The 26,336-nt window shown below is 51.5% G+C and overlaps 1 protein-coding gene across 1 annotated transcript; it reads right to left on the bottom strand.

Moving 5' to 3' along the window:
* Positions 1-198: 198 nt before the first annotated feature.
* On the bottom strand, positions 199-25,361 carry STRA6 (signaling receptor and transporter of retinol STRA6). The gene is made up of 18 exons (XM_007949001.2): positions 25,252-25,361; positions 19,542-19,608; positions 19,172-19,257; positions 17,764-17,903; positions 16,450-16,548; positions 16,176-16,342; positions 14,683-14,805; positions 12,309-12,376; positions 12,082-12,158; positions 11,789-11,850; positions 10,439-10,601; positions 6,836-6,911; positions 5,604-5,737; positions 4,151-4,268; positions 3,964-4,065; positions 3,156-3,319; positions 976-1,131; positions 199-347 (listed from the first exon to the last, which is right to left on the bottom strand). The coding sequence occupies exons 1-18, from the start codon at positions 25,359-25,361 to the stop codon at positions 199-201; spliced, it is 2,061 nt and encodes a 686-aa protein (XP_007947192.1).
* Between the last annotated feature and the right edge of the window lie 975 nt (positions 25,362-26,336).

Here is a 26,336-nt window from a genome sequence, read left to right as displayed (position 1 = left end):
CCAGTGCCCAACCACAGTGACTCCCAACAGGGTTGCTCTGGGCTGTGCCCTGTGGGGACTTGTGGCAGAACTGGACCTAAGTGGAGTGGCTGCTCAACCTCAAGAGTAGGGAATGGGATGAGAGGAGGGAGAGCACCCACCCCCTGAAAGGCCAGAGTGGCTCGGCCTCCTCTGCCCTCAGGGCTAGGCACCATTGGCCTAGGCGCCTGAGAGGGCCCGCTTCCGGAAGGCCTGTAGGGCTGGGTTGTTGAGCAGTGTGTAGGCCAGACCCCAGCGGGCCCTGCCATGGCTGGCCCTGCGCCCTGCTCCCTTGGCCATGGAGTCCTTGGTCTGCAGCAACTGCATTCCTGTAAGGGAGAGACCTTCTGTGAGTCATTCAACAAACCCAACCAGGCCTCCCAGGGACCTGGGGCCAAGCAGAGCCTGATAATCCCATGTTCAGGGTGGGAGAAGGTAGTGGGGTTAGGGTTCCAGGTGCCAGCTCAGAGGGTTGAAATTCATGAGAAGCTTGAGGCTGAGAGGGGTGTTTGTAAAGGGTTAGAGATGCTAACCAAAGGGTTAGGAGCAGGTGGCAGATAGAAGAGGGAGGGTTGAGGTCTGAGCAGGAGCAAGTCCCTAGAGCCCTCTTAGTGTCTCCACACTTCAGGGCAGCTGGGAAAGAGGGCTTACTCTCTGAGAGGGCGGGGGTGGTCCAGAGAGGTGGTGAGGGTGACTGAGCCCCTTAGCAAGGCAGCCATTTCATTTTCCATTTGCGAATGTGTGTATGTGTTTATATCATGGAAAGAATTACCCTGAGACCAACCAGGAGGGGCGACCACAGGCAGCCAAGGGAAAGAGGAAGTGAGAATTTTCCTGGCGCTTGCTCCATGGGTGTGTGTTTGGGGGAGGAGGGCGGCCAACTTTCCTGGGAGAAGTTGGGTAGCTGGGTAGGTTCAATCCTCGCTGCCCCCGCCCCCCCACAGTGGGAAGGTGCACCTTCTTCTTCTTCCTCAGGTCTGAGGCCATTCTGAGGGCCTGCCAGGGGCTGGGGCTGGGGTCTCCGCCCTTGTAGGAGAAGGGTGCAGAAGGCTGTCACAGCTGGATGCGACTGGCTGACCTCAATCTTCAAGAAGTTTCGGTATGTATGATAGCCTGGGTGGGTGGGGAATGGCAATACTGGAGTAGGAGGGGCCACCAGCCAGCCAGAGGACTGGAGACCAACACCCCCAACACACACACAGGGAGTACACTGAACATACTGCATACAAGCACACAGATACACAGGACGGGATTAACACAGAGTGTGTACACTGCATGTGTGTCACATTTAGACATGCTCCGAGCATACCACACAAGCATCGCATCCTGCCTGCTGCATCCAGAGCAAAATCACACAAGGACAGCACAGCCGCACACAGTACACACTCTGTGGTTGTCAGTTTCCATAGAGTCGATTGCAACACTTAGTGACCCCATGTGACAGAGTAGAACTGCCCCATAAAGTTTCCTACGCTATAATCTTTACAGAAGCAGATAGCTAGGTCTTTCTTCCAGGGAGCCACTGGGTGGGTTAAAACTGCCCACCTTTCAGTTAACGGTCGAGCGCTTAACCATTGCGCTACCAGGGTTCTTTGCACACCCTCTGTGGAGTGTAAAAATAAAAATTTATACCCTCCAGACTTGCTGGAGCCTAATGACTGAAAGGTTGAAACTGTCCCAAACTCTTAAGGAAATAACCTGCTCACTAAAAAACGCAGATTTTGGATTTATTGCCACAAAGTGTGCAACGCTTAAAGTAACAGCTCCCCAGGTCATCTTTGTGATTGTTCATAAAGACTGCACAATCACCAACAACTGCATTTGTGACTACACATCATTTGAACATCCTTTTCCCTATTTCGACAAATGTCAAACCTTCATTAAATCTTTAACTTCCTTGCTCCTGCTGGAAGTTAAACTGTTGACTTTTTTCCCCTTCAACAGAGCTTCTTTCCACTTTTTTGGATACTGCCCTATTCATGAATTGTTTGATCCTGCTCAAATAAACTCATAAAATTTAACCTTTGCCTTCAGCTGTGAAATCTTTGACAGGAGAAATCTCACACAGCACAGCAATACCACTGCGGATACAGACATCTTCTGTGAACAGATGTGTGTCTCATACACAGAACCCCATGCAGGGACACACCACCTGCGGACTCACACCACAGTACTCATGTGGACACTGGTGTCACACATGTACTCCCCACTCCGCACACACACATGACAGACTGACACACAGAATGCCTGATACACAAGGTGGCTGGCACAGACTCATGCCACGTGGGCACACACTTTTGCATGCAGACTCTGACCCACACCATGCACATGCACACACAGTCACTGCAGACAGCGTATGCTGCACATGCAGTGTCTTGCTAGAGCTGGTGCACATGCAGGGGAGTCCCTGTGCACAGAGACACAGCTGTAGCCCTTCCCACAGGAACTCACAGGAATACGCACACACAGGTGCACAACACACAGTCTGCTCTGAGCACACATGTGCACACACACACACGTACACATTGTACACATTCCTTCCTTCCTACAAAGTTAACAGAGTAACTAGCTTGCATGGGATCCCATCATAACTTTGAGCAAAGTATATTTCAACCAATAATTTCATGTTTTCTTCCTCAAAATCACCTCAGGAGAGGGGCTGAGCTATTAACACATAGAGTTGAGGAGACTAGACTCAGAGAAGGAGGGTGCATGGACAGGAAGGTGCTGTGGGTGAAAATCAGGTCTGTCCGCTCCATGTAACTGCCATTCTCCACACCTAATGCCACCCTCATCCTCAACCCCGCATACATAGCTGTATCTGTTTTTGCAGAATGTGCAGAGATCTTTGGTGTATATGTGTTTTACTTAAATGGAAGTTATCTTGCCTGTCTCATTCCATTTTTTCTTTTTTCCACTGAGCCTGACATTTCTAAGATCCATCATGTTGTTCTGCCTTGGTCTACCTCGCTATTTCTAATTGCATGCAGCACTCCACTGTGCGCACACCCACATTCTCCCTGTTCCCCCCGCCCAGGGATACTCCCCCACCCCAGCTAGGTCAGGACAGCCCCTCCCCTAACTGCTTGGACAGCCTGACACAACCCCCAGCCCCTGCCCCTGCCCAGTAACCTTACCAGGGTCGAAAATGGTGGCTCTAGGCGGCAGCAGGCTCAGGTCCATCTGGCTGAGGTGGATGGCATTGTGGAGGGCAGAGAAGAGCACTCGGCAGGCAGCCACCGTGATGCCCACCAGCATGTTGATAGGGAACAGAAGGAAGGTGGCTGCATAGAGAGCTCGCCTGCAGTGGGGAGAGCAGAAAGGCTGAGGTGACTCACCCCTAGAACTTTCTCCCAGGATCAGTGTCAGATCACATTGGATGCCTGCAGCACTACTGTACACCCCACCCTGTGAGACAGGTCATGTCACCTCCTTCTATAGAAGGGGAAACTGAGGCCCAGAGAGAGTGACTTAGCCAAAGCTGTCTAGCTAATCAGTGGCAGAGCTAGGCTGTACGTGAAGGTGCGACTTGATCTTTCTGTGACTCCAGTGTCTCCCACCTCCCTCCATGGGGTCCCTTGTCCTCTAACTCTTGAGTCCCTCCTGGGGCCAGAATTCTCTCTCCCACTGCTTCCATCTGACTTGCAAAGTGCCTGCCAAGGGGGGAGGCACATGTTTTAGAGAGAATAGAAGACTCAGAGGAGATCTGTGCTGATGATCCCCAAAGCAGGAAAGGCTCATGAAACTATATTTGGCCTTACAACAGGTTTACAGAAGTGCTCTTTTTCTCTGTGAGGAAGGCAAACTCTCTTTACTACCTGCTGGCCTCCCTGATAGAGAAAGTGGGAGAATGGCAATAGAAGGAGAAGAGTACAAAGAAAGAGAGACATAGAAGGAGAAGAGACTGAGGGCCTGAGGGAGCCACAAGCCAAGGGGCCATCTCACCGGTTGGTCAGCTCTGGGCGTCCATGATGAGTCTCCAGAAAGGCCCAGTGAGCCGCCAAATTCTGCAGAGTCACAGCCAGGGCCAAGGTCAGCCAGAAGGGCCTGGGGATGGGGTTGAGGAGATGGGTCACTGTTAGCAGCCCTCTGGGAAAGGGTCCCAGAGCCCTCTGCCCCTTGTCCCACTCACCATGAGGACTCTAGGGCTCGGAGGAGCAGGAGGTTCCTGCCATGGAGCACAGGCATGAATACCAGGAAAGCGAGGGCCATGGTGCCCAGGAAGAAGATGATCTGCTGCACCAGGAGTCCTGCCAGGGGCAGGAGGTAATGGTGGTGGTGGTGGTGGGGGGGGGACAGGCATCAGGCTCTGTGGGGCATGGCCATCCCTGCCACCCTGGGGCCTGATGGCTTTGGAATCGAGTTTCAGATTGTTACTCTACCACTGCCGAACTGCACTACCGTAAGTAAGTTACTTCACCTCCTTGAACCTCAGTTTCTTCCTCTGTAAAATGGGAATAGTGGTTCCTACCTCAAAGGACCATTGTGAGGATCGGGGTAATGTCTGTGACAACTCTTTGAAAAACCACAAAGTGCTTTGTAAACATTATTTTCCTTCATCTGTTCTTGAGTCCTTGGGGATAGGACTACATTTTTAACTAATGCAGAGTCTGGCACATGGTAGGCGCTGGAGAATTGTCTATTGAAACAACTAACTAATTGCTTACATGGGACAATGTGTACAGAAGGGTTTGGGTATGTTGTCATGTGCCATCAAGTTGATTCCGACACATAGCAACTCTATGGAACAGAGTAGAACTGCCCATAGGGTTTCCCAGGCTGTAATCTTTACAGAAACAGATCATATCTTTCTCCTAACAGAGTGACTGGTGGGTTTGAACTGCTGACCTTTCAGTTAGCAGCCAAGCACTTAACCATGGTGCCACAAGGGCTCCTTTTGGGTATTAAGTCTACCAAAGGAATTATGACTTCCAGTTCTAATTTAGTCCTTTAGTCCTCCACTCCTCTATCATCTTTCTCCTCTTTTCCCAGTGAGGTTAGAACTGAAGGAGCCAACAAGGAAAGAAAGAGGACCCATGACCCTGACCCCAGCTCCTCATGTTTCAGAGTGCTTTGCTCACTGCAATGCCCAAGGGAAGAATCAGAAACTCAGGGCTTGGAGGGGGTCTTTGAAAGTCATGTAGTCCAGTCTCTTAGGGCAGGAACCCCTTTGCTGTTCCAACAATGGGCTCTGAATCTTGCTTGCATATCCCTAGTGTCAGAGATCTCATTACCCCTGAGGAGGCCCATTGTGGCATAGCCCTCCCTTACACTAGCTGGAATGTGCTTCCTTGAACTTGACAGTTCCAGTCCTGGGCCCACCTTTCATGTAAATGACTAGTGGGACCCAAGTTGCATATGAGGAGTATCCATTATCTGAATGTTCCTGCACACCCCCAACCTGAAGGCAGGAAAGGAAGGGAGGGTCCCTCCTCTGCTCTGTGCCCGCAGAGTCTTCTTCAGGACATGCAGGCCCCCAGGGGACAGCCAAGACCTGCTGAGCTCTCTTCCCCTCACCCACACTGGGGCCAGTGTCTGGAGTGGGGCCTTGCCAAGGCAGGGTGAGGTGGGCAAGGGAGACTCACCAAGGCAAGTGAAGGCAGTCTGGTAGGCGCTGAAGCTCATCCAACAGAATATGGCCTGGCGAGAGGGGTGGGTGCTCTGGGATTGAGAGCCCAGATCCAGGGCAGCCCCTCGGTACAGAGCTCGCAGGTTGGCCCTGGGGTGAGACTAGGGAGTGAGGGATCAGGGGCAACATACACTCCCCAAATCCCTCCTCTGGGATGGCTTCCTGCCAAACTCCCAGTCTAATTATAACCCACTGCCATCAGCCAGGAAGTCCAGGGCATTGGGAGCCAGGGGAGACCACTAATTCAAACTGGAAGGTATGGGAGGGCTTCCTGGAGGAGCTGACCCTGGGCATCATCTAAAGGGTGAATAAGAATAAGCTGGGGTGGAGATGGGGGTGGGCTTGGGAGTGTGTCAAGGGAATCTTTGGGAGCCAAGTCAGAAAAGTGAGAAACAACAGTGGAAATGGGAAGTGATGTGCTGCTCAGCCATCAGGGCAGGAGATGAGGTTACAGGTAGGCAGGGGTTGTAGGGAGTCTTAAATACCAGGCTGAGATCCCTGGGCAGAACTCTGAGGCCTGTCAAATGCACAGGGCATGTGGACTGGTTGGACTTCCCCTTTCCACCCACTTGCTACCAGATAAGACTTCTCATCTGCTTGGAATCTCTCATGCTCCTCTTCACTCGCTGCCAGTGAGCAAGCAAGCAAGGCAGTGTGGTATCTGGTGCTCTGGAGTGACATCTCCACTGCCCCTGCACCAGCCAGGCGACCTCCTCACCTAGTCTCCACATCTCAGGCTCAGCCCCCTGCTTTTGCCCACATTGTGCCTCCTGCCTTCAGCACCCTTCTCCCTCATCTCCTACCTCTCCTTCTGCTCCCGTCTAGAATACCAGCTTCCCCAGGCTGCCTTCCTTATGGAATTCAGCTCACCCTGAGGGTCCCTCCTCAGAGCACAAACCCCACATGCCAGCCCCAGCCCCGAGTCATCATGTCCTGTATCATTCACAGACATGTCTCCAACTATACAGGCTCACCCCTAGGGCAGACAGGCCCACTTTCTCCAACTGCACTCACTCCCCCCTCCTCCAATTCAGCCAAGCTCAGGTGGGCTCAGGGACAACCTGAGCCTGCAGGGGCCCTCCCTCTAGCCCCAGGACCGTCCCCACAAGCCCTCCTGGGTCAGGAGTCTAGGACTCTGATTTCTTTCTCCCACCCCACCCCTACCTGTACACTGGGCGGGTCACTAACCTGTGCATCACCAGGGAGTAAATCTGGATGAGGAAGGTGAGTAAGCATGACAGGACCAGAGCTGAGATGTAGCAAACTAAAGGGGTGGAGAAAGAGCACAGTGGATGGCCATGGCCCAGTCTCCAGGGGTCTCTAACTGCTGCCAGGGCCATACCTAAGTGGAACTATCCCTGCCCTACACCTTACTCTGAGCAGAGACCTCTTGGCCACATCCCCAGTGCTCAGGCCTCAGCTGCCCCCATCCTTCCCTGTGACATATGGTGGTCACAATGGGAGAGGGCAGGAGCTCTGGTAGCTTAGTGCCTAAGGCACTTGACTCTAACCAGAAGGCTGGTGGTTCAAACCCACCAGCCACTCTTTGGAAGGAAAGTTGGGCAATCTACTTCCATAGTGATGCCACCTCAGAAACCCAAGGAAGGGTTGCTATGAGTCGGGTCTGACTTGACGGCACATAACAACAACAACAACAACATGGCAGAGGCCAGCTCTGAGGCTGTAGACCTGGCTCTCATCTTGGTTTTGCTGCCTATGTTGCTGTGTGAGACACCATCCCACTTGATGTCCACATCCAGCTCTGCTGTTTCTTGGCTGCGTGGCCTTCACTTTGCATCATGCCCCCAAGCCTGAGTTTGCTCCTGTGCTTACTGTCAGGTCCACTGTTATGCTACCTGCATTGTTGCACGCCGATTCTGACTCAGCAACCACATGTGACAGAGTAGATAGAACTGCCCCATAGGGTTTTCTCGGCTATAATCTTCACAGGAGCAGATTGCCAGGTCTTTCTTCAGCAGAGCTGTTGCCTGGCTTTGAACCACCATCTTTTCAGTTAGCATCCAAGTACTTAACCATTGCACCACTCGGCTCCTAGTATTTCATAATAATGTGAGCCATGAAGCCTTGACCATGCCTGCACCAATGCCTTTGTTCAGGGCACAGAGGATTTGAGTCCACGTCAGACTCAACGGATAAGGGAGGAGACAATGCTACCCCATCTTCTCTGGGGCAGTGGTCCTCCTCCCCAACTCCTCACCTCTTGGCCATGCCCACTATTATGAGTTTGCTGTGTCCCCCACAATCATGAAAGAATGAGTATTTCAGCATAGCGGGGATGTGGGGCTGCAACCCTCCCACCCTATAGGCAGTCCAGCCTCCCTCTGGACCCTCATAGCAACTCCTCAAGGTCGAGACGCAGGAATTGTTCCCATTGAGCAGGACGGGGCACTTTTCTGAAAAGTAAGGTTGGAAGGAGTAACTGGGCATGACCTGCTCAGTTTGCATTTTCCAGAGCCAGTGCACCTGCAGTGAAGGTGTATTCTAGACCATTTTCTGCTAACAGGTGAGAGGGCTGCCTGTTGAGCGTGAATGGGTGGGTGAACAGGTTGATTCAAGGGTGAGAGGTTAGCAAGACCCCATGGCCACTGGCCTGGCCTTTGATCTCCATCTGTCTATCTCCTGCTCATCTTTCCCTCAATTTGCTCCAAACTCAGGTCCCCTCCAATCTCTGCTGACCATTATATCTACCTGGTCTTTGCCTCTTCTGGGACCCTGCCTCAACAGTCTTAAAGATCTCCCAGCTTCTGCCCCATTCTGGACCCTACTTTGTGATTAGGTCTGTTCCATCACCTGATTGAAGGCCTCAATAACAAGGCTGTCTTTGTAGCTTCAGCATCCAAGAAAGGTCTAACCATTTTGCCGGTAGGAAAATTGAGGCCCAGAGAGGTGAAGCAGCTTGCCCAAATTCACACTGCTTGTAACTACAGAAGGAGCTGTAGTCGGTGCAATGGTTAAGGCATTTGGCTGCTAAGCAAAAGTCAGTGGTTCAAACCCATTAGTCACTCCATGGAAGGCAGATGAGGCAGCGTGCTTCTGTAAAGATAGGCAGCCTGCTTCTGCAAAGATATACAGCCTTGGAAACCAAGTGGGGTTGCTGTGAGTCAGAATCAACTCAATGGCAGTGAGTTTGGTTTGGGGCTTATAATTACAGAGCAGGGATTCTAATTTAGTCTGCTTGGCTGAGTCTGGACTTCCTGTGAATGATACCAGGCTTGTGGCCCAGGTGCCAAATCAGCAACCCCAGTGGAGGGCTCTCAGAGCTCAGAAGACTTCAGACCTTTAGATTAAGAACAGACCAAAGGGCTCCCGGCCCAGAGCTAATCTGTTTCACACCTGGCCCACTGAATGACTTTGGGTCATTTGGACCTTGCTCCTTGGCCTCAGTTTTCCTCATCCACAAAATAGGAGAATAGATGATGCCCTGTTTGGATCCAAGAAGATCTAAAGTGGAAGTATTTGGGGCTTGGAAACTCTAATGTGTCCTGTAACTGTAAGATGTGATGAATAGAAGCAGAATCTATTTGCCCTGGACTTCTCACTTCCTGCCTCTGAGCCTTGATTTCCTGCTCTGTGAGATGGATTCAGTGATGTATCATTTAGCAGAGCTGCTATGAGCAAGGGTCTGGGCTTAGATGTGGACTGACATGACCCATGTCTGCTCCTGCCTGTGGCCCAGGTGGCAGCCAGTTTGAAACATCTTCAGAGATATAATTTTCAGCCCACCTTGTCACCTGTCCAGCTTGTGGGCTTTGGCAACAGTTCCAGGGCAGCCTCTGGTATGGGAGCTAAAGGAGCTCAGGAAGGTGGTAAAGATGGCAGTCATGGAAGGAAACTGTCACTACACATACCTTGACCTACCCCCACTCCCTGCCTCTCTCCATTCCCAACATAGCTAGTTCTTTGGGTGCAAGGAGGATACTAATGTTCAGGAATAGCTGCAGAGGAGTCATACCTCCACCTGCCCTACAGGCAGCCTAAGCTCCGACCATCACATATCACTCCTCAGGAGCCAGGATGCTGCTGCTTCTGCTCCTGATGGCCACTTCAACCCACATCAACCTGGAACCTCTAAGTCATAAGGTGGTACAGAGTGCCCCACACCTAGGCATCAGGAGACTTGAGTTCTCTTGGCCCTGCTTCTGACCTGCTGTACAACCTCACCCAAGTCCTCCATGTGCCAACAACCACAGGGGTGTTGGGAAGGTCTGGTAGGTGAGTGTTCCCTAGCAGGGCTACTGATGGCACTAGATCATGGAAGGAAAGGCTGTATTATTCCCTGCTTCACGGTGGGGGGGCGGGGGATCAATGTCAGGGGAGGGAAGAAGAGAGGAGATGGCCAGAGAGGATAGGGAATAGGGAAGAGGAAACATCTGCCCTTTCCAATCCCATCCACATGACATGCGGATCCTAGTTCTCCACCCTCAGCAAAGGCCCCAAGACCTGTCCCCTCAGCTCACTCGTACCATCACCTTCCCCATCTTCACATCAGGAGAGTTGGCCAAGGACACTGGATGTGGTGGTGGGAGAAGCCACACAAGCTGACAAGGGTCAGGGGGCTGGCTGAGACTATCTCTTCAAGTCTCAGAAACCGGAAACTGAAAGCTCCAACTCCCCCGATTTGGAAATAAACGTGACAGTCAAAGCCCAGAGAGGGAAAGGGATGTGCCCAAGGGTACCCAGTATATCAGTGGCAGGCCGGGACTGAGCTGGAGGATACTGGCTCCCAGTCCCGACTGCAGCGGGCTCTCCGAGACTCCCAGGAGGCCTCACCTTCCACTGCCCACAGGTGGTGTTTCACCAGTTCCACCACCTCCTGCCTATCCTCTGAGAGCACGATCCCAAACCCGGCCAGCAGGTACGAGACGTCCGTGGTGATGCCTGCCCTCATCTTCTGGAGGGTGGGGACCGCGCCCACCATCAGCAGCAAAGCCACCTGGAAAAGTCCCAGAATGAGGGCCCTAGGGCCAACCTGCGCTCCCATCTGGCATGACCACCCCAGGAAGTATTTGCTGAGCTGACAAGGAAGAGAGGAACCTGGGCAGCACACTGCCTGCAGCCACCTGCCCAACTGAGAGTATCTTATCCACCTCCTAGAGTAGGAGCCTCAGGCCTTTCAGCAGCAGGTTACAAATAGACAACGTTTGCATAATGAGCCTAAGATGCACTTTTAAGCAGCACAGTTGGGTGTGTGTAAAATTAAATAATGAAACATAAAATAGAATATATAAGGAAGGTTGGGCAATCCTACTTCCGTAGTGATACTGCCTCGGAAACCCAAGGAGGGGTCGCTATGAGTCGGGGCTGACTCGACGGCAAATAACAACAACAACAACATTAAATATAATATAAATATATTGTTGTTGTTATGTGCTGTTGAATCGGACCCGACCCATAGTGACCCCTCCTTGGTTTTCAAGGTGGTATCACTATGGAAGTAGATTACCCAGCCTTCCTTGTGAGGAGTGGTTGGTGGGTTTGAACCGCCAGCCTTCTGATTAGCAGTCAAGTGCCTTAGGCACTACGCTACCAAAGCTTTTTTAATTTTTACATGTTGGAGGAAGCCATGTCCTATGACATGGCATTGAAGCTAGATAAATCTGGACTCAAATTTTGGCTATCTTAGATATTAGCTATGGGAACTTGGCCAAGTCAAAATCACCTCTTTGACCCTTAATTTTCCCATCTGTAAAATGGAGAAAAATCATACCTATCTCCCAGAGTTATTTGGGGGATTGAAGAGGAGAGGAGGAGGAGGAGGTATTTTTTATCACTTTTTATCTCAGTCAATATTCCCAAAGAGGAAGGTATCTCTGTTCCCTCATTTTACAGATAAGTAGAAGTTCAGAGAGATTGAGTGCCAGAGAGCACACAGAAAAGTAAATGAAGGAGCTAGGATTTAAATCCATGTTTATGTGATCCCAAAATATGATCCCTAACTCCATATGGGCCCAATAAGATTTAACATCCCTCTTTTTAGATAGGTCAACATCTCCAAGATGGCCAGAAGTAGCTGAAGGATTGTGGGTGGTATTTTGGAAGACTGAGCTGGGCTTGAGCTGTCCCAGGCTGTGGGTCAGAGGCAAGGGTCCAGAGGCAGATGGCACTGGGTGTAGGACATACCTGGTAAATGGCTGTCCCTGTCAGAGTGGCCGAAACCACCAACTTCAAAGGGAGTCGGAATCCTGCAGTTCTCAAAAAAAAAAAAAAAGGGCTTGGTGAGTTCCAGCTCCACGTACGCCCAGGAGCCACCCTTCCTCCCAAGTGACCCAGGAAAAGAGTCAGGGTTCACAGGACCCTGGAGCACCATGACCAGGCCAGAGGCTTCCTCTTGTCCCAAGGTGGGACTTGTCCTTTTTGATGACAAATGTGCTGGAAGGTGGAAGACAGGAACTGCTCTCCACTCCATCCCATACCTCGCTGTGGGGTGTAGATATGGTGTCTGAAGCAGATCCAGGCCTGGGACAGGAGATTCTGCTTGGAGGTGTGGGAGCTGCAGAGAGACCCAGGCAGGAGGTGGTCCTCAGGAGAAGCCCCTGAGGCTGAGCCTCAGAGCCTGGCTCATTCTTCCTTTCTGCACTGGCCATGCTGCCCAGTGCCAACCTCCCAAACCACACACCCGAGGGTGTGCCTGGGGCCTCACCTGCTTTCCAGCTTCTTTCGGCAAAGGAGGTACCTCAGATACTCCTCAGAATAGCTGCTCAGCAGCACCTATGGAGAAAGACAAACATAAACAGAGGTGGCCTGCCTGAAGCCCTGCCTGGCTCCGGGCACCACAGTGATCATGAAGTTGGTGCTACATAAAAACCACTTGACTATGGAGATAATGAAGTGCAAAGAGGGGCTGAACTATGTAGATGAGATCTGTGCCCCCTAAAGCTGTCCTTCCCATCACCACAAATACAAGACTGGTCAATCCCCTCCTGAAGGACCCTCAATGATGGGAAGTTTTTCGCAGGGTCTACCTTCAACTTTCTCCTGTTTTATTCAGTCACATTCCATTATTGCTTCCTTCTTACCTCTCTGACACATTCCTGACCAGGATACAAGAAAGGAGCAATACCCGGTTAAAAACTCCAGGTCTCTCTTACTAGCATTCAAGGGAAATCACAAGGGTGAACGGATTTGTCTAAGCTACATTCCAGGCCTTAAGCTGCCTGCAAAGTAGCTGAGACCCATGGGCAGATGGGGTGAGTCCTTGCCCCAGATCACTGGGGGGAACAGAGAGAGGCTTGTCACCTGTTGCCATGGCAACTGTGGCTTCCAGGGTGGGTGTGGGTCAGCTCAAAGCTTAACTGGTTCCTTTGAGGACTAAACCTCTTTGACCAAGGGCCAAGGAGGGTTTTCTTCCTCTCATGACTCAGGAGGAAAGGCATGCAATGGAGGAAGCTGTGAGGCAGAGAACATCCCTGGTAGAGGAGGTAGAGATGTGTCTGGCACACTGTGTATCCTGAGGACACTCCTCTCTTTTAGGCCAACTGAAAAATGAGGGGACAATTGGATGTCCCCCAAAGTATGGGAGCATCAGGAGGGCAGTGAGGGACAAGTTCTTAGAACTCTACTCACCCCCCACATGAAAGCCAAACCAAGAGTCAGGCAGATCTGGTCGGACCAGAGGGCCCAGCTGGGATACAGGACTGCTCCACAAGCACCTGAGCCCACCCTAGCCTTTTCTCTCCTCACTCCTCAGTGCCTAAGTGATCTTGCTCATTCTCTGTCTGTAATCTGATAGCACCCAAGTTAAGACTCAGTCCCATCACCTTTCCTGAGCTTTGGACCTGTGGTCCAGCCGCCCATTGGACATCTTCACTGGAATGTCACCTGACGCCTCACACTTAGCACATCCACAACTGACTATTGTTCCCTGCACATCTGCTATCTGTCCTAGATGCCACCCTACAAGCCTTTCCTTGCCTTCCCCATCTGAAGAGTAGCAAACCCCTTTGCATCCTCAACTTTTCTTGAGTCTGGCCCCCTTACTCTCTGAGGGCCTCTGTGGAGTTTCTCTCTTCTTCCTCCCTCACCAGGAAGTTACTTGGCCCTGCCTCCTCCTGTGTTCCCATGGCATTTGGATGAGCTCCCTTGCACTACTGCATTGCATGGTACATACTTGGTGCTGCACTTGTCTCCCCCTTCACAATGGGAGCTTCTGGAGGTCAGCTCTGAGTCTGTAGCACCTGTGCCTGACACAAAGTCGGTGCTCAGACTTCTTAATAAGATTAAAATATCTTGTAAATACCCTATCTCACTGTGATATATTTATCCATCCATCCATCCATCCATCCATTCATCATTCATCCGTTTCTTCATCTACCATCTATCCAAAAATTTTAAAAATATTTGCTGAGTATCTGTTGTGTGCTAAGACCTGCCACATGCTGCAAATACAGACATGAACAAAACAGACACAAATTCATCTCTATAGCTTTACTAATGCTCTTTCTCATGCCTGCAGTGCCTTACCCTTATTCTCTCCCCATTCCAGACTCTCCCTATTCTTTGGGTTCCTGCTGAAGTCTACCTCCTCCAGGAAGCCCTCCCAGCCTGTCTCACTTCTCCCAGAACTCCCCTTTATCTGACCTGATTCAACTCTATCCAACCTAGAGTTGATTCATAATGCTATTCTTCCCTGGTGGTTCTTGAAACATTTCAGTATCTACAGATTCAGCTCCTGTTAGGCACAGGCCCCTGATTTGTCTCACTTCCTCAGCTGGATCCTCAGTGTTTCAGAAGCAGAGCTACACTTTCTTATCTTCTGATCCAATTGCCCTTTGTTGAGTTCCTACTGTCTACACACCCAGTCCCCAGGTATCTTGGGTGCCTGCCAGGGAACTGGCTTAGCCTTTGCCTGGGGTAGGGAGAGGACCAACCAGTCACTCAGTGATTCAGCAAACAGTTTCTGAGTACTTACCATATGTTAGGCCCTACAATAAGCATATCTAGGACCAAGAGCCATGGGGGAGCACGGGGTGTCTTTGGGTGTTAAATAGGAGCCCAGCCCAGCCCTGGCCCTTTACCTCAGAGCCCGCTCCTGCTCTATGGCTGAAGCTTCTCACCAGTTGCACTGGGTACCAGAGGCTCAGGAATCCGAGGCCCAGAAGGAGCGGCAGGGAGGCCAGCAGGGAATAGTACTTGTAGATCTAGACAGACAGACAGGCCTACCTTGAAACCTTCTTCCCCTAACCTAGGACCAGAATCCATTTCCATTCCTACCTCGTACTGGGCTCTGTGAAGGGCCTGAGGATGGTCTGGGTGCCGTGGAAAGGTTTCTGGTTCTGTCTCCCCAACCCCAGTCCACCCAGCACAACACACCCACTTCCTCATCTCAGGCCCTGCAGATGTGCTCCCCTCCCCGTACCCCAGGCTCTTACACCTACTGCCCACTGTCCTTAGAGGCACCAAACAGGAGGAAGTTATGTAACCCTTTCCACTCTCCCCCCAGGAACCAGACAGGGACCTGAAATAAGGGATGCCACTTTCTACGTTCTTATGTCCCTGCAGCTTTTGGACACAGTGTGTTGAAAAGTAGATAAAGGCCTAATGTTGTCTCTATGCCATCTTTGACCTTGATGTCCTGCCTCCCGGAGTTGAGGACTTCCTGGGGTGGGTTTCTTAAGTATTCATTTATTTGTTAATTCTATGTGTTTTATTGAAAGCCGAGTTCTAGGTGGTAGAAACCAAGTCCTTGCTCTCAAAGGAACCTAATCTTCACCTTCATCCTCGAGGGACTGGTGTTATCAATTTTATTTGTAAGTAGGGAAACTAAGTGTCAGAAAAGTGACATGGTTTTCTCAAGGCACTTGTCACCACTTGACATCATTTGGTATAGTTGTTTGTTTATTTATTTATTGTGTCTCCCCTTCTGGAATGACAGCTTCGAGAGGCCAGGGCACTTGTCCACTTCCTGGTGCCTAGAAATGTGCCTGATATACAGTATGTTTCAAAAAGGCATGTTGAGTAAAATGAATGGGTGAATGGATGAATGAATGAAGTGGTGAAACTGGATTCAAACTCAGGTTATCTGGTTTGGAAGCTAAACAACCACCCTTTGAGCTCTAACCTGGGCAAATTCACACTTTCACAATTTCACACAGCAGCTAGTGGAGCAGGTGCTAAGGTTCTGGAATCTCCTTTCAGCCCACTGAGACCATCACCCAGCTCAACACTGTCTGCCCTCCCTCTCTCTTCACTTCAGGACATTCCAGACAGGCCAAAGCAAGGCTGGGGAATCAGTAACAGGCTTCTTACTGATCCTTTTCTGCCCTTTTATCCCTTCCTTCCTTCCTAGACTGGAGGCTCCTGAAGGCAGGCCCCAGCTGTCTTGTCCTCATCCTTGCCTGTATGGAGGCCAAATTTAGGAATGGGATTATTTTTAAAGGACTAAATCCCGTGCCTAATAGAATGTGGTAGAGAAGCCCGTCACAGAAACAGACAGAAAAGGAGTCACTGGGTTTAAGCAGGCTTGTCTGCACATCCCTTTCACCCCAGGTCATCTTGAGTCAGTGGTTACCTTGGAACCCTGGGGACACTCCACCCTCTGCCAGACCTGGACCCCAAAGTGGGCCCAGGACAGCATGCTGCCAAGGAGGTGAGCAGTTCTGTGCCTGGTCATGGCACAGGCGGCCAGAGGGTAGTAGAGGGCAGGGTAATAGAGCAGAGCCAGCATCTTCCAGGGCCCTGGAAGGGAAGTTGGACAGAGGCACATGAAGGTGAGAAGCATACATGGGGCCTGGGTCCAGCCCACCCACGCCTCTCTCTTATCTCCATATTCAAAGCCCCTCAGCTGGTTGAGTGGGCAAGAGCCCTGGGTTCAAATCTAGACTCAGATAGTATCAGCTCTGTGATCTTGGGCAAGTTACCTCTTAGCATCTCAATTTCTCCACCTGTAAAATGAGAATAATAATATAACAGTGCATTACCAGTTGCCATGGAGTAAATTCTGACTCAGGGTGACCTCATGTGCATCAGAGTAGAGCTGTGCTTCATAGGGTTTTCAATAGCTGACCTTTCAGAAGTAGATTGTCAGGCCTTTCTTCCCAGGTGCTTCTAGATGAACTTGAACCTCCAAACTTTTGGTTAGTAGCTACATGTATTAACTATTTATTTGCATGAGCAGGGATAATATATTGTTGTTGGTGTAGATGTCATCAAGTCCATAGCAATCCCAAGTGACAGAGTAGAAACGCCTCATAGGGTTTTCTAGGCAGTAATATCTATGGGAGCAGATCACTAGGTCTTTCTCTCACAGAGCTGCCAGGTGGGTTCTAATCACCAATCTTTCAGTTAGCAGTCAAGCACTCAATTATTGTGCCACCAGGACTCCTTAATTAACCCATTGCTGTAGAGTCAATTTCGACTCATAGTGACCCTATAGGGCAGAGTAGAACTGTCCCATAGTGTTTTCAAGGCTGTACTCTTTACGGGAGCAGACTGCCACATCTTTCTTCTGTGGAGCAGCTGGTGGGTTCAAACCAAAGACCTTTCAGTTAGCAAGCAAGTGCTTAATCTTTGTGCTACCAGGGCTCCTTGGCTCTTTAGTTAGTGAGGGATAAAGGAGAAGATGTACGTACGGTGCTTAGTACAGTGCCTGAGTAAATGCTCAATACATTAAGCTCCCTCTTTAGTGTTTCTCCCTTCTCTGACCCTCAGTTCCCTCCCTTGTCAAATGGGGCTCATATTCATACTTTGCAGGGTTATTATGAGGACTGGATGAGCTCATGCAGCCATGCCCCAGCTGTCCTTGTCACCATCACCTCCCATAAGCCAAGGTGTAATTCCTCCCTATCCTCTCCTTGTCACTCTCCCTATGGTCCTTCATTCTTACACAGCACTAGGTACTCTGGGGCATTCAGCCTGTGCTCATGAATGAGAAAGTTCCCTCCCTCCTGGGAGTGGGGTTTGCACAATAACAGAAAAAAACTAGAAATAACAATATTGACCCAAACTGGAATCAGTAATGCAGAGATTTTAGACATCATGGTGGATAGTCGGGAGGGGCAAGGGGAAGCATCTTCTCAGTGGCATCTCATGATGTGGGATGGGGGCTGCTTTTCTCACCTACCCCAATGCTCAGGTTCCTCACCCAGCTGCACTGGTACCTTGGCTTGGCGTCCAGAAAAAGGCCAAGAAGGGCAGCGAGTCCTCACCAGGAAGAAGTAAGCACAGGGAGCTGAAGAGGACCATGAAGACAGCGGCGGGCACCATTCGGGGTTTGTCCTCAGCCAAGAAATCCACAGGGCTGGTGAAGAGGCAGGCACAAGGCAGGAGGGAGGCACTCAGTCCCTGCATCCCCAGTACCTCCAGGCCATGCTCCATAAACCAAGGAGGTAGAGTTAGCCCCACTCTCCAGATAGGGAAACTAGAGCCTTTCTATTCATTCATTTCACAAAGATTTGTAGAGTGTCTTCTATATACTAGGCATAGGGTCCTGTGGCCAAGTGAGTGAGAGAGCCCTCACCCCCAACACACACATACACATACATAGTGGGAGCATGCGTGAGCATTGCTCCTTCCACCCACCTTGGAAACACTAGGAAATAGCTGCTTCCACACTTATATGTCTGCCTGGGCTGGCAAACCTTCAGAGAGCTCAGCGAGTCACACCATTCTTAAGCAATGACCACTGCCCCAGGACTGGGTGTGGACCCAGGGGCAGAGGGCAGACAGCAGGCATGGCTGTAGCAGGCATTACTCCTCTGGGCTGAGGGAGGAGACTCAGACTTTCTGCTCTCACATCCCAGCTTACCCTTATGTCCTGAGAGTTTAGTCTTGCTTTGTCCCCCCCCCCCCCCCCCCCTGCCCCCGCAAGCCTCAAATTCTACCCAGTTAGCATAAGCTCTTTCCTAGGTCAACAGGTAAGGCAGAGACCTTGAGATGGTTCCCCACACACCAGCATGGCAGACCGCCCCCCCTGGTGTGTAGCCTGGGTCTAGGATGCAAGGCTATCTATGTTGGGGCTCCATCTATCACCTCCCTCAACTCTCTGGCTTCTTGCACACAAGCCCATGCAGTTCTATTTCCTCAAAGTCATCCCCATGCCAGGCTCTGGGCTCACAGGGCTGAAGACAGAGGGAGAACGTTTCAGCCATAGGAGCCAAAGATCTGAATGAATCTACCTTTAAGCACCAGGGTCCATGTGACACTCACAGGGAAAGCCAAGATCAAGGTGATATCAGTGTGGCCATGGCCTATCCAGACATCCTAAGAATCTATCTCCTGGAGCCAGGCCCTGATGAGCAAACATATTCCTGGGACCCGAGAAGGAGTCCTCTCTCCTCATGTTCTGGACAACAGGAGTAGGTAGACCTGAGCTGCCCAGCCCCCTGCCCGGGGTTCTTGACTAAACCTGGTGATAGGTGTGGGAATGGGAGAGCCCCCAGGTTGAAAGAGGTGAGGGTGTCACTGAGACAAGAGCTGCCTTCTAGGTACCCAACAATAACCCATCCTCCCAGAGTGGTCCTTATCAGCTGGGCCCCTGAACAGGGATGCCTAGGCCAGGGCTCCTACCTGAGCAGTCCGGGCCTGCCATGCCCACAGTGGGGCCACAGCCAGCGGCGCCTCACCAGCACAGCCAGCAACAGCAGCACGAGGACCTATGGGGAGAGCATGGGAGAGGGCTTGGTGTCCCCAGGCCTAATCCCAAGGGCTTGGCCTCAGTCCACAGGATGCCCGCCTCCCATCTGGTACACATTCATGTGGCATCTTGGGGGATAGCTAAGAGGTACCAGACATCTAGGAGGCTGGGTTTGGCCTGTATCCTTGTTTGGGACCCCACCTGGGAGGATTCTCAGACTCTCCCTCCCACATTCTGGGCTCCCGAGGTCTCCCTGAACCAGCCTGTGGTCATTGCAGCAGGTTGCAGCCAAGTTGGACTCACCGACAGCAAGGCTAGGCAGCTGTGGAAGAGGTTGAGTGGTGCACTGGACTGGCACAAGTACACAGGCCTGCAGAGTGAGCAAAGGTGTGGTCAGGCCTGAGTCAGGGGCCCCTGGGTGAGTAACCCAGGTCTGGGGTGCAAGGCTGTCTACATTGAGGCTTCACTAACCACTCCCCTCAACTCTCTGACCTCTCCCACACAAGCCTGCCCAGTTCTGCCTCCTTGGGGCCATCCAGGGGCCCTCATGCTTCTACGGTGTGCCTGGCTCTGGGGTTTCATTAGGAGATAAGGGAGAAGCAGATGTGCATGGATAGCCCTGCCCAGAGTAGACCAGCTTGGCCTGCACCCCTATTCTTGCTCACCCAGCTACTTCTAACACTTCAAGGCCCACTTCACCCCTTTCTACTCCAGGACTCACAGACTTCTCCTCAGAGTTGTGGCTGGGCCAAGCCGTCAAGAGTTTAGTCCTATGATCTTTCCCTCCCCTCATTGCTGGTATCTGAGATTGGTCATGTTGACTGGAATGACCTTCCCTGACCCCCTAGGACTTAAGTTTTTTCTTTCCCTGTTTCTCTCTCATTAAGGGCATCCTGTACAGTTTGGCAGTTGTGTACTACATAAGGATGACCGGTCAAGGGAGTGTGTGAGGTTTGAGCTATGTATACCCAAGTAGAGGACCCTTTTTCTAATTATCACAAAAGCTCCCTGCGGGCTGGCAGATGTCCTGCTCTTGCTGTAGCTGAACATAGAGGCAAGTCCACAGTGAAGATAAAGAGATCAATGAGGACAATGAAGGCCTCAACTTCCCCCATTGGGTCATGTGATAAGAGAAAGAGATTAGGCAAGTGCTCTGCCCTTAGCTCAGGATTGGACCCAGGCCTGGGAGAGCAGTCAGGACTGCATCCCTGGGGAGGGGTAGACCTCCGAATTGGCCCAGCTGGAGCCTGGGAATGCCAGAGGGAAAATACCAGTGTGGTTTAGACTGAGTGAGGTCTGGGGGGGCGGCCAGGAAGAGCCTCAGAAGAAGCTTTGTGCTACAGCTGGGCCCTCTTAGTCCAGGAAGCTCAGCCCACCCTCCTGGGCACCCTTCTGCTGTGTGGAAAGAGAAGCCCCCACATCTCATCTTCCAGGATGAGCTAAGAGCTCTGAGACCCTCGACTAGCACAGCCCAGTCTTCCCCAGGCTCTGTTTCTCTCAGGAAATCCCAGAGGGCTAAGATGCAGGGGAAAATATAGTCCTGTGGGCTTGTCCTTGGGGTGGAGGGGGAGAATAAGTCCATTCTGTACACCTTCTTGGCCAGGGAAGCGCCAGCCCCTTCCTGAACAGAACTGTGCTCAGAGGTACGGTGGGGGCTATGTAGGGGATTAAGTTCCCACAGTCTGGCTTTGGGCCCCCCACTCCCAGTTCTGATGCTGAGGCCTCTCATTCTGGTGGGCAGGGCAGTGGGTGGGTGAGGCAGGGGTTCTGTCCAGCCACAAGCATTTGGAGCAGCCCCTCTCAGCCCACGTCTCCTCATGTGACTAGTCCCTGCTTGACTCTGCATCCCAGGGCCCAGCCAAAGACTGCCAGGGCAGGAACTCTGCAAATTGCCCTGGAGCTGGCTGACTGATTTGAGGGCCTCACCCCAAACCAGGAGCCAACCCCACCCCCCATGGATCCCCTCCAGGGCCCTATCTGAGGAAACCTCTGGCCCCTCCTGTACCATCCAGGGTCCCTCATCTGACCCTTCCACTCATTTGTTCATGTTCATGGACCCATGTCTTCTGCTGTGGGATGGTTAAGACACAGAAAGAATGACACCTCAAGGTAAATGGTGAGTGCCATCCTAGGAGAGGCCCAAACTAGTGATAAAGGGTAAAAAAGAGAGAGAGAGACCTTGGGCAAGGAATCAGTTGTTGTTGTTGTTGTTGTTAGAGGTCAGTGAGTTGGTTCTGGCTCCTAGCAATCTCATGCACAATAGAACATAACACTGCCTGATTCTACATCATCCGCACCTTCATTGCTATATTTGAGCCCATTGTTGACTGGAGTTTGAAAGGTGGTTTTGTGTAGACAAGTCAGGTCTCTGGGTGGTGCAGATACTTAAAGGGTGGAGATTTGAACATACCCAGCAGCACCACAAAAGAAAGGCCTGGCAAACTGCTTCCATAAAGATTACAGACAGGAAAACTCTATGGAGCAGTTCAACTCTCTAACATATAGAGTTGTCATGAGTTGGAATCTACTCAATGGCAATGAGCAATGGTATTGGCAATGGGTTTGATTTTGTGTAGGCAAGGAGACCAGGTCTCAGAGAGGTTAAGTGTCTTGCCCAGAACACATAACTAGAAAAGTAGCAGAACCAGGAGTTGAACCTAGGTAGTCTGGCACCTACATTCCTAACCACCTTTTTGTGCTGCCCGTACAAAACTCATTGCTGTCGAGGTGATTGTGACTCATAGCAACCCTAAAGGACAGAGTAGAACTGCCACCTTAGAGTTTCCGAAGCTATAAATCTTTACCGAAGCAGACAGCCACATCTTTATTCCGTAGAGTAGCTGGTGGGTTTGAACTGATGACCTTTCAGTTCACAGCAGAGCCTTAACCACTACACCATTATAAGTCCAGTTGAATATCCGTAGTTTTAATTGGTTCAAAACAAATAGCTGCTGGGGAATGGAAAGGCCAGTCTGTGTTTCAGAGATATTTAGGAGAAAGAATTTGCATGCCTAGATGGAGGGGGAGCTCTGTGGTGTAGTGCCTAAGGCATTTGACTGCTAACTAGAAGGCTGGTGGTTCAACCCCCCCAGCCACCTCTCGGAAGGAAGATGGGCCGATCTACTTCCATAGTGATACCACCTCGGAAACCCAAGAAGGGGTCACACTATGAGTCGGATCCGACTCCAAGGCAGTGAGTTTGGGTTTGATTTTGGTGAGATGTGGAGGAGCGGAGGGAAGGGGAATTTCGGGGATGATTATAGGATTCTGAGCTCATCCCAAGGGGAGGGGTAAGGACCAGAGTCTTATGTAGCCCAAGGAAGATGAGACTTGATCTTGAGTAACTCAGGGTCATGCTGGGCACCCAGGGACAGAGACTGACTGCAGTGTTGTGAGGAGTGACTGAGACTGAGTTGTAGGAACACCAGATAAGAAGCCAAGATAGCTGTTTCTAGTAGTTGGGCTCTGAGCCTAGGAAGGCCCCATTTGGAGGGATGGCAGAAGCACTGTGTTATTGGCAAGAGACAAAGGCTGACCATCCAGGGTGGGGGTATCTGGGGGCCAGACGTGCCAAGGGAGCTTGAGTCCTGCTTCCTAATGTTTTCCCCACGCGTTGCAAAAGGGCCTGGAGAGCACCTTGGCACTGCCCACATGGTGAGAGGGCAGGCCAGCCATTGAGGGAAGCCCTTAATTCTGCCTTCCCAGGAAGCCCTTTGAAGTGGTGGGAGGTGAGAGACATCCTGGACATGGGCCACAGGTATATTTGGATCCCCTGGCTTGGGATGAGAAGCTCAGCATTGATGGTGGGTGGACACCCATGAGCACAGATATCACAGATGGGTGCTGAAGGATGGGGCACATACCAGGCTGGGCACATACTCTCTGGCCAGAGGGGCCCCTGGGGATAAGAAAGAGGTAACTCTGCTCACACAAATCAATCTTACATTCACAGGAGATCCCAGAATGACACATTCCATCCCTGTCAAGCTCACAAACCAGGTCCTGGTACCACAGGAGCACCTGAATCCATCCTAGCCACTGTCCCCTGTGCTCACCAACTCCAGCTCCTGCCTGAGCAGTACTGGAGCACGCTGAAGCACAGAAGGAGCCACTGTCTGGAATGCCCTGAAGTGTTGATGCACTGTCTCCCTGGGATGTCTGACTCATGCAGGGAGAGATGAACCCAAGTTTATCTCTTTGGGATTCCCCTGAGCTCTCATTTTCCTGCCTCCACCTTTGGGTAGGGGAGCAAGCAGCCTTACTGGGTTTAGCTAAGTACATAGATTCAGAATAAACCATCATCCTTAAGGATGACATGATCTACAGTGGGAAAAACCCAAAACCCATTACTGTTGAGTTGACTCCAACTCATGGCGACCCAGTGTGTTACAGAGTGAAACTGTGCTCCATGGGGTTTTCTTGGCAGTTACTTTTATGGAAGAAGATCACCAGGCCTTTCTCCTGTTGGCTGGATTTGAACTGCCAACCTTTAGGTCAGTAGTAGAGTACAAACCATTTGTGCCACCCAGGGACCTCAGTGGGAGAAAGAGATCTGCACATCTCAGATGCCACCGCATTAGAGGCCACACTCCTACCACCTAACTCTCCCACCCCATGCACCCTGGCCCCAGCCATACACTTAACTTTATTCTGAGACCAGTTCTACTCCTTCTCCCCAACACACACACAAAGATGGCTGCAAGCACCTGGCCCCCAGCCACAGCCTGGGCCCTGAAAGTCCCAAGGACACAGCTTCAGATCAGGGCCTTAACCTCTGTCAGGATCTGCCTCCTTGCTGGTTCCTGGCTCTCCCTCCCCAACCTGTTCTCCACCCCCAATATACACACACAGCAGGGACATGGGATCCCATAGGCTCCCTAGGTCAGCCAGAGAAGGGGAGTGGAGGGACACACCCTCATCTGCTAGCAGACTTTTCCAGGTGGTCAGAACTCTGAGTCCTCCAAACAACAGCTCCTTCCCCCAGGCCTGGGTGGGGCCTTCGTCCCTGCGGGTGACCCAGGTTTGGCCCAGCCAAAGCCCCAGCCCCCGGGAAGGCACGAGAGAGCATTTTTCCTTCTCCAGTGTCGGTTGTTGATGGAGAACAGATGTGCACACATCTGGCTCAGCAACCCCCCAGCCTTACCTTTCTAGTTCCCCAAACTCTGACTGAGCAAGGAGGTGGGAGATGGAGCCAGAGCCAGGAACAACAGGGGAGAACTGAGTTCTGGATCCTACACTATCAAGGGTCATTGGTAGCAGGTGGGGGGCACTGAGAGGCCCAGGTCCCCTGCCAGGGCACCCAGACTAAACAAAGAAGGAAATGGTCTGAGTGTGAGCTGAGGCTGTCTCCCTCCCTCTTCCAGGCTGGGCTCCTAAAGAGAACAGGACCTCCTCACCTATCCAAGGCAACAAGGGCATGGTTGTTTCGGTTGTTTCCTTAGTAACTACTGCACTAGGCTTTCTTTTGAAAGTTCTCTGCCTCGCCTTCTCCTGCCTGCCCAGAGAAGCCGACACTTGCTAGCACCACACCCCAAATGGTCACCACAGAGATCAGTAACCCCTTGAAGGCCAGGCACGGCTTCTCTCAACCACTCACCTGGAGCTCCTCCAACTTGGTTACCGGCCAGAATCACCCAGGGAGCCGCTTAAAAAACAGCCAGAGGGATCCTGGCCAGACCTGCTGGATCTGTATCTTCAAGGGAGGGGCCCAAGAATCTCTATTTTAACACACAGCACAGGTGCTTTGGGGGTGACTGGCCTGGCCCAGGACCCCCAACTCAAGCATCTTAACAGCAGCGCAAAAGTTGTTATTTCCATTTAACAGGCTGATCATTGAATAGGAGACTGAAGTCCAGAGAGGTTGTGACTTACTCAGAGTCACACAGCACATGAGGAGCAGACTTGGGCTAGAGAACCCATCTGAGGAGACTATGCCCAGGGTCCAATTCCCCATTCTGTCACCTCTGACACACCTCACTCTGTTAGCAGACCAGACCAGGGTTTCCACACTTACCCCTCCGGCTCCGGCTCCTCGCCTCCTGGGGGCTCATCAATGTACCAACTGCCATAAGAGTAATCCTCCGTGGTACTGGGGGTCTGGTTTCCTGCTGTCTGGGACGACATTCTCTCGGATCTTTGCCTTTGACCTCCAGACAAAAGAAAAAAAGCCACTACAGATGTGAAAAGAGGTTTAAAAAAAAAAAAAAAAAAAAACCTAAACAAAGAAACGTTTCTGTTAATCCTAAAGTTACTTTCTTGCTTTTAGCCTCCTGGGAAAAGCCAGTCTGGGAGTGAGGGCCTAGGCAGGCTGGCATTCGAGGAGAGGATGGGCCTCTCATGTCCCCTCCCGTCCCTTCCTGCCAAATTTCTGCCCGGTCCTGAAGAAGCTAACTACACCCCCTTGGGGGCTCTGGCTGGAGCATCTGTCTGTCTGTCTGTCTAACCCAAAGGAGATTTTCAAAGAAAATCCAAGATTTGTGCTCTTTCCCCTCCCAAGCCCACCCGGATGGACGCACAGACACACTCCTAAGGGAGAACAGGGAGGAAAGAGTTGCAGAGATGAAAGGGTGGGCGGGCTGCGGGCGGGCTCAGGAAAGTCCAGCCAGGCCCTCTCAGCTGGATGCCCCACTCCCTCACTCTTGGGGTCCAACCCAAACCCCCTTGGTTTGGGCTCCTTTGAGACCTGCCTCTCTCTGGTCCCTTTGGGTATCAATGATGGGAAGATATCACAGTCACTGACAAAGCCCCTTTCCTGAGAGAGAGGGGCCTAGCATCATTGGTGCCCAAATCCCAGAGAGGTGTGGCCAGAAGGGCCTCCCTTCCTCCCACACCTGGTTGCATATACATACCTGCTCCAGCTCCTGCCCAGAAAATTCCACACCTGCCCACCACATCTGCAGTGACCCCCACAAGTTCAGCATTCCAGCAGCCCAAGGAGACTGCTGGGGCTGGACTGGGGGTAGAGGCAGGGAGGGGGCCTGTTCATTCCTTCTGGGGTTTCCATGAAAGAGGCAACATGTGTTTCACTGGTAAAACCTTTTTGTTTCTCCAACTCGATTTCACAAGGAGATAACTCACCCCCACAAGGCGGAAATCAGT

This window comes from Orycteropus afer, unplaced genomic scaffold (genome assembly GCF_000298275.1).
Source record: "Orycteropus afer afer isolate SDZICR_OR568_19922 unplaced genomic scaffold, OryAfe1.0 scaffold00233, whole genome shotgun sequence".
In the NCBI taxonomy this organism is placed as follows: Eukaryota; Metazoa; Chordata; class Mammalia; order Tubulidentata; family Orycteropodidae; genus Orycteropus; species Orycteropus afer.
The sequence above is the reverse complement of the archived record's forward strand: the minus strand, read 5'-3'. Positions and strand labels throughout refer to the sequence as shown.

Coding starts and splice junctions, on each gene's coding strand:
- STRA6 (XM_007949001.2), bottom strand. CDS start 25,361: ATGTCGTCCCAGACAGCAGGAAACCAGACCCCCAGTACCACGGAGGAT. Junction 19,258..19,541: donor GCTGCCTAGCCTTGCTGTCG/GTGAGTCCAACT, acceptor CTCTCCCCATAG/GTCCTCGTGCTGCTGTTGCT. Junction 11,851..12,081: donor TATCTACACCCCACAGCGAG/GTATGGGATGGA, acceptor TGAGAACTGCAG/GATTCCGACTCCCTTTGAAG.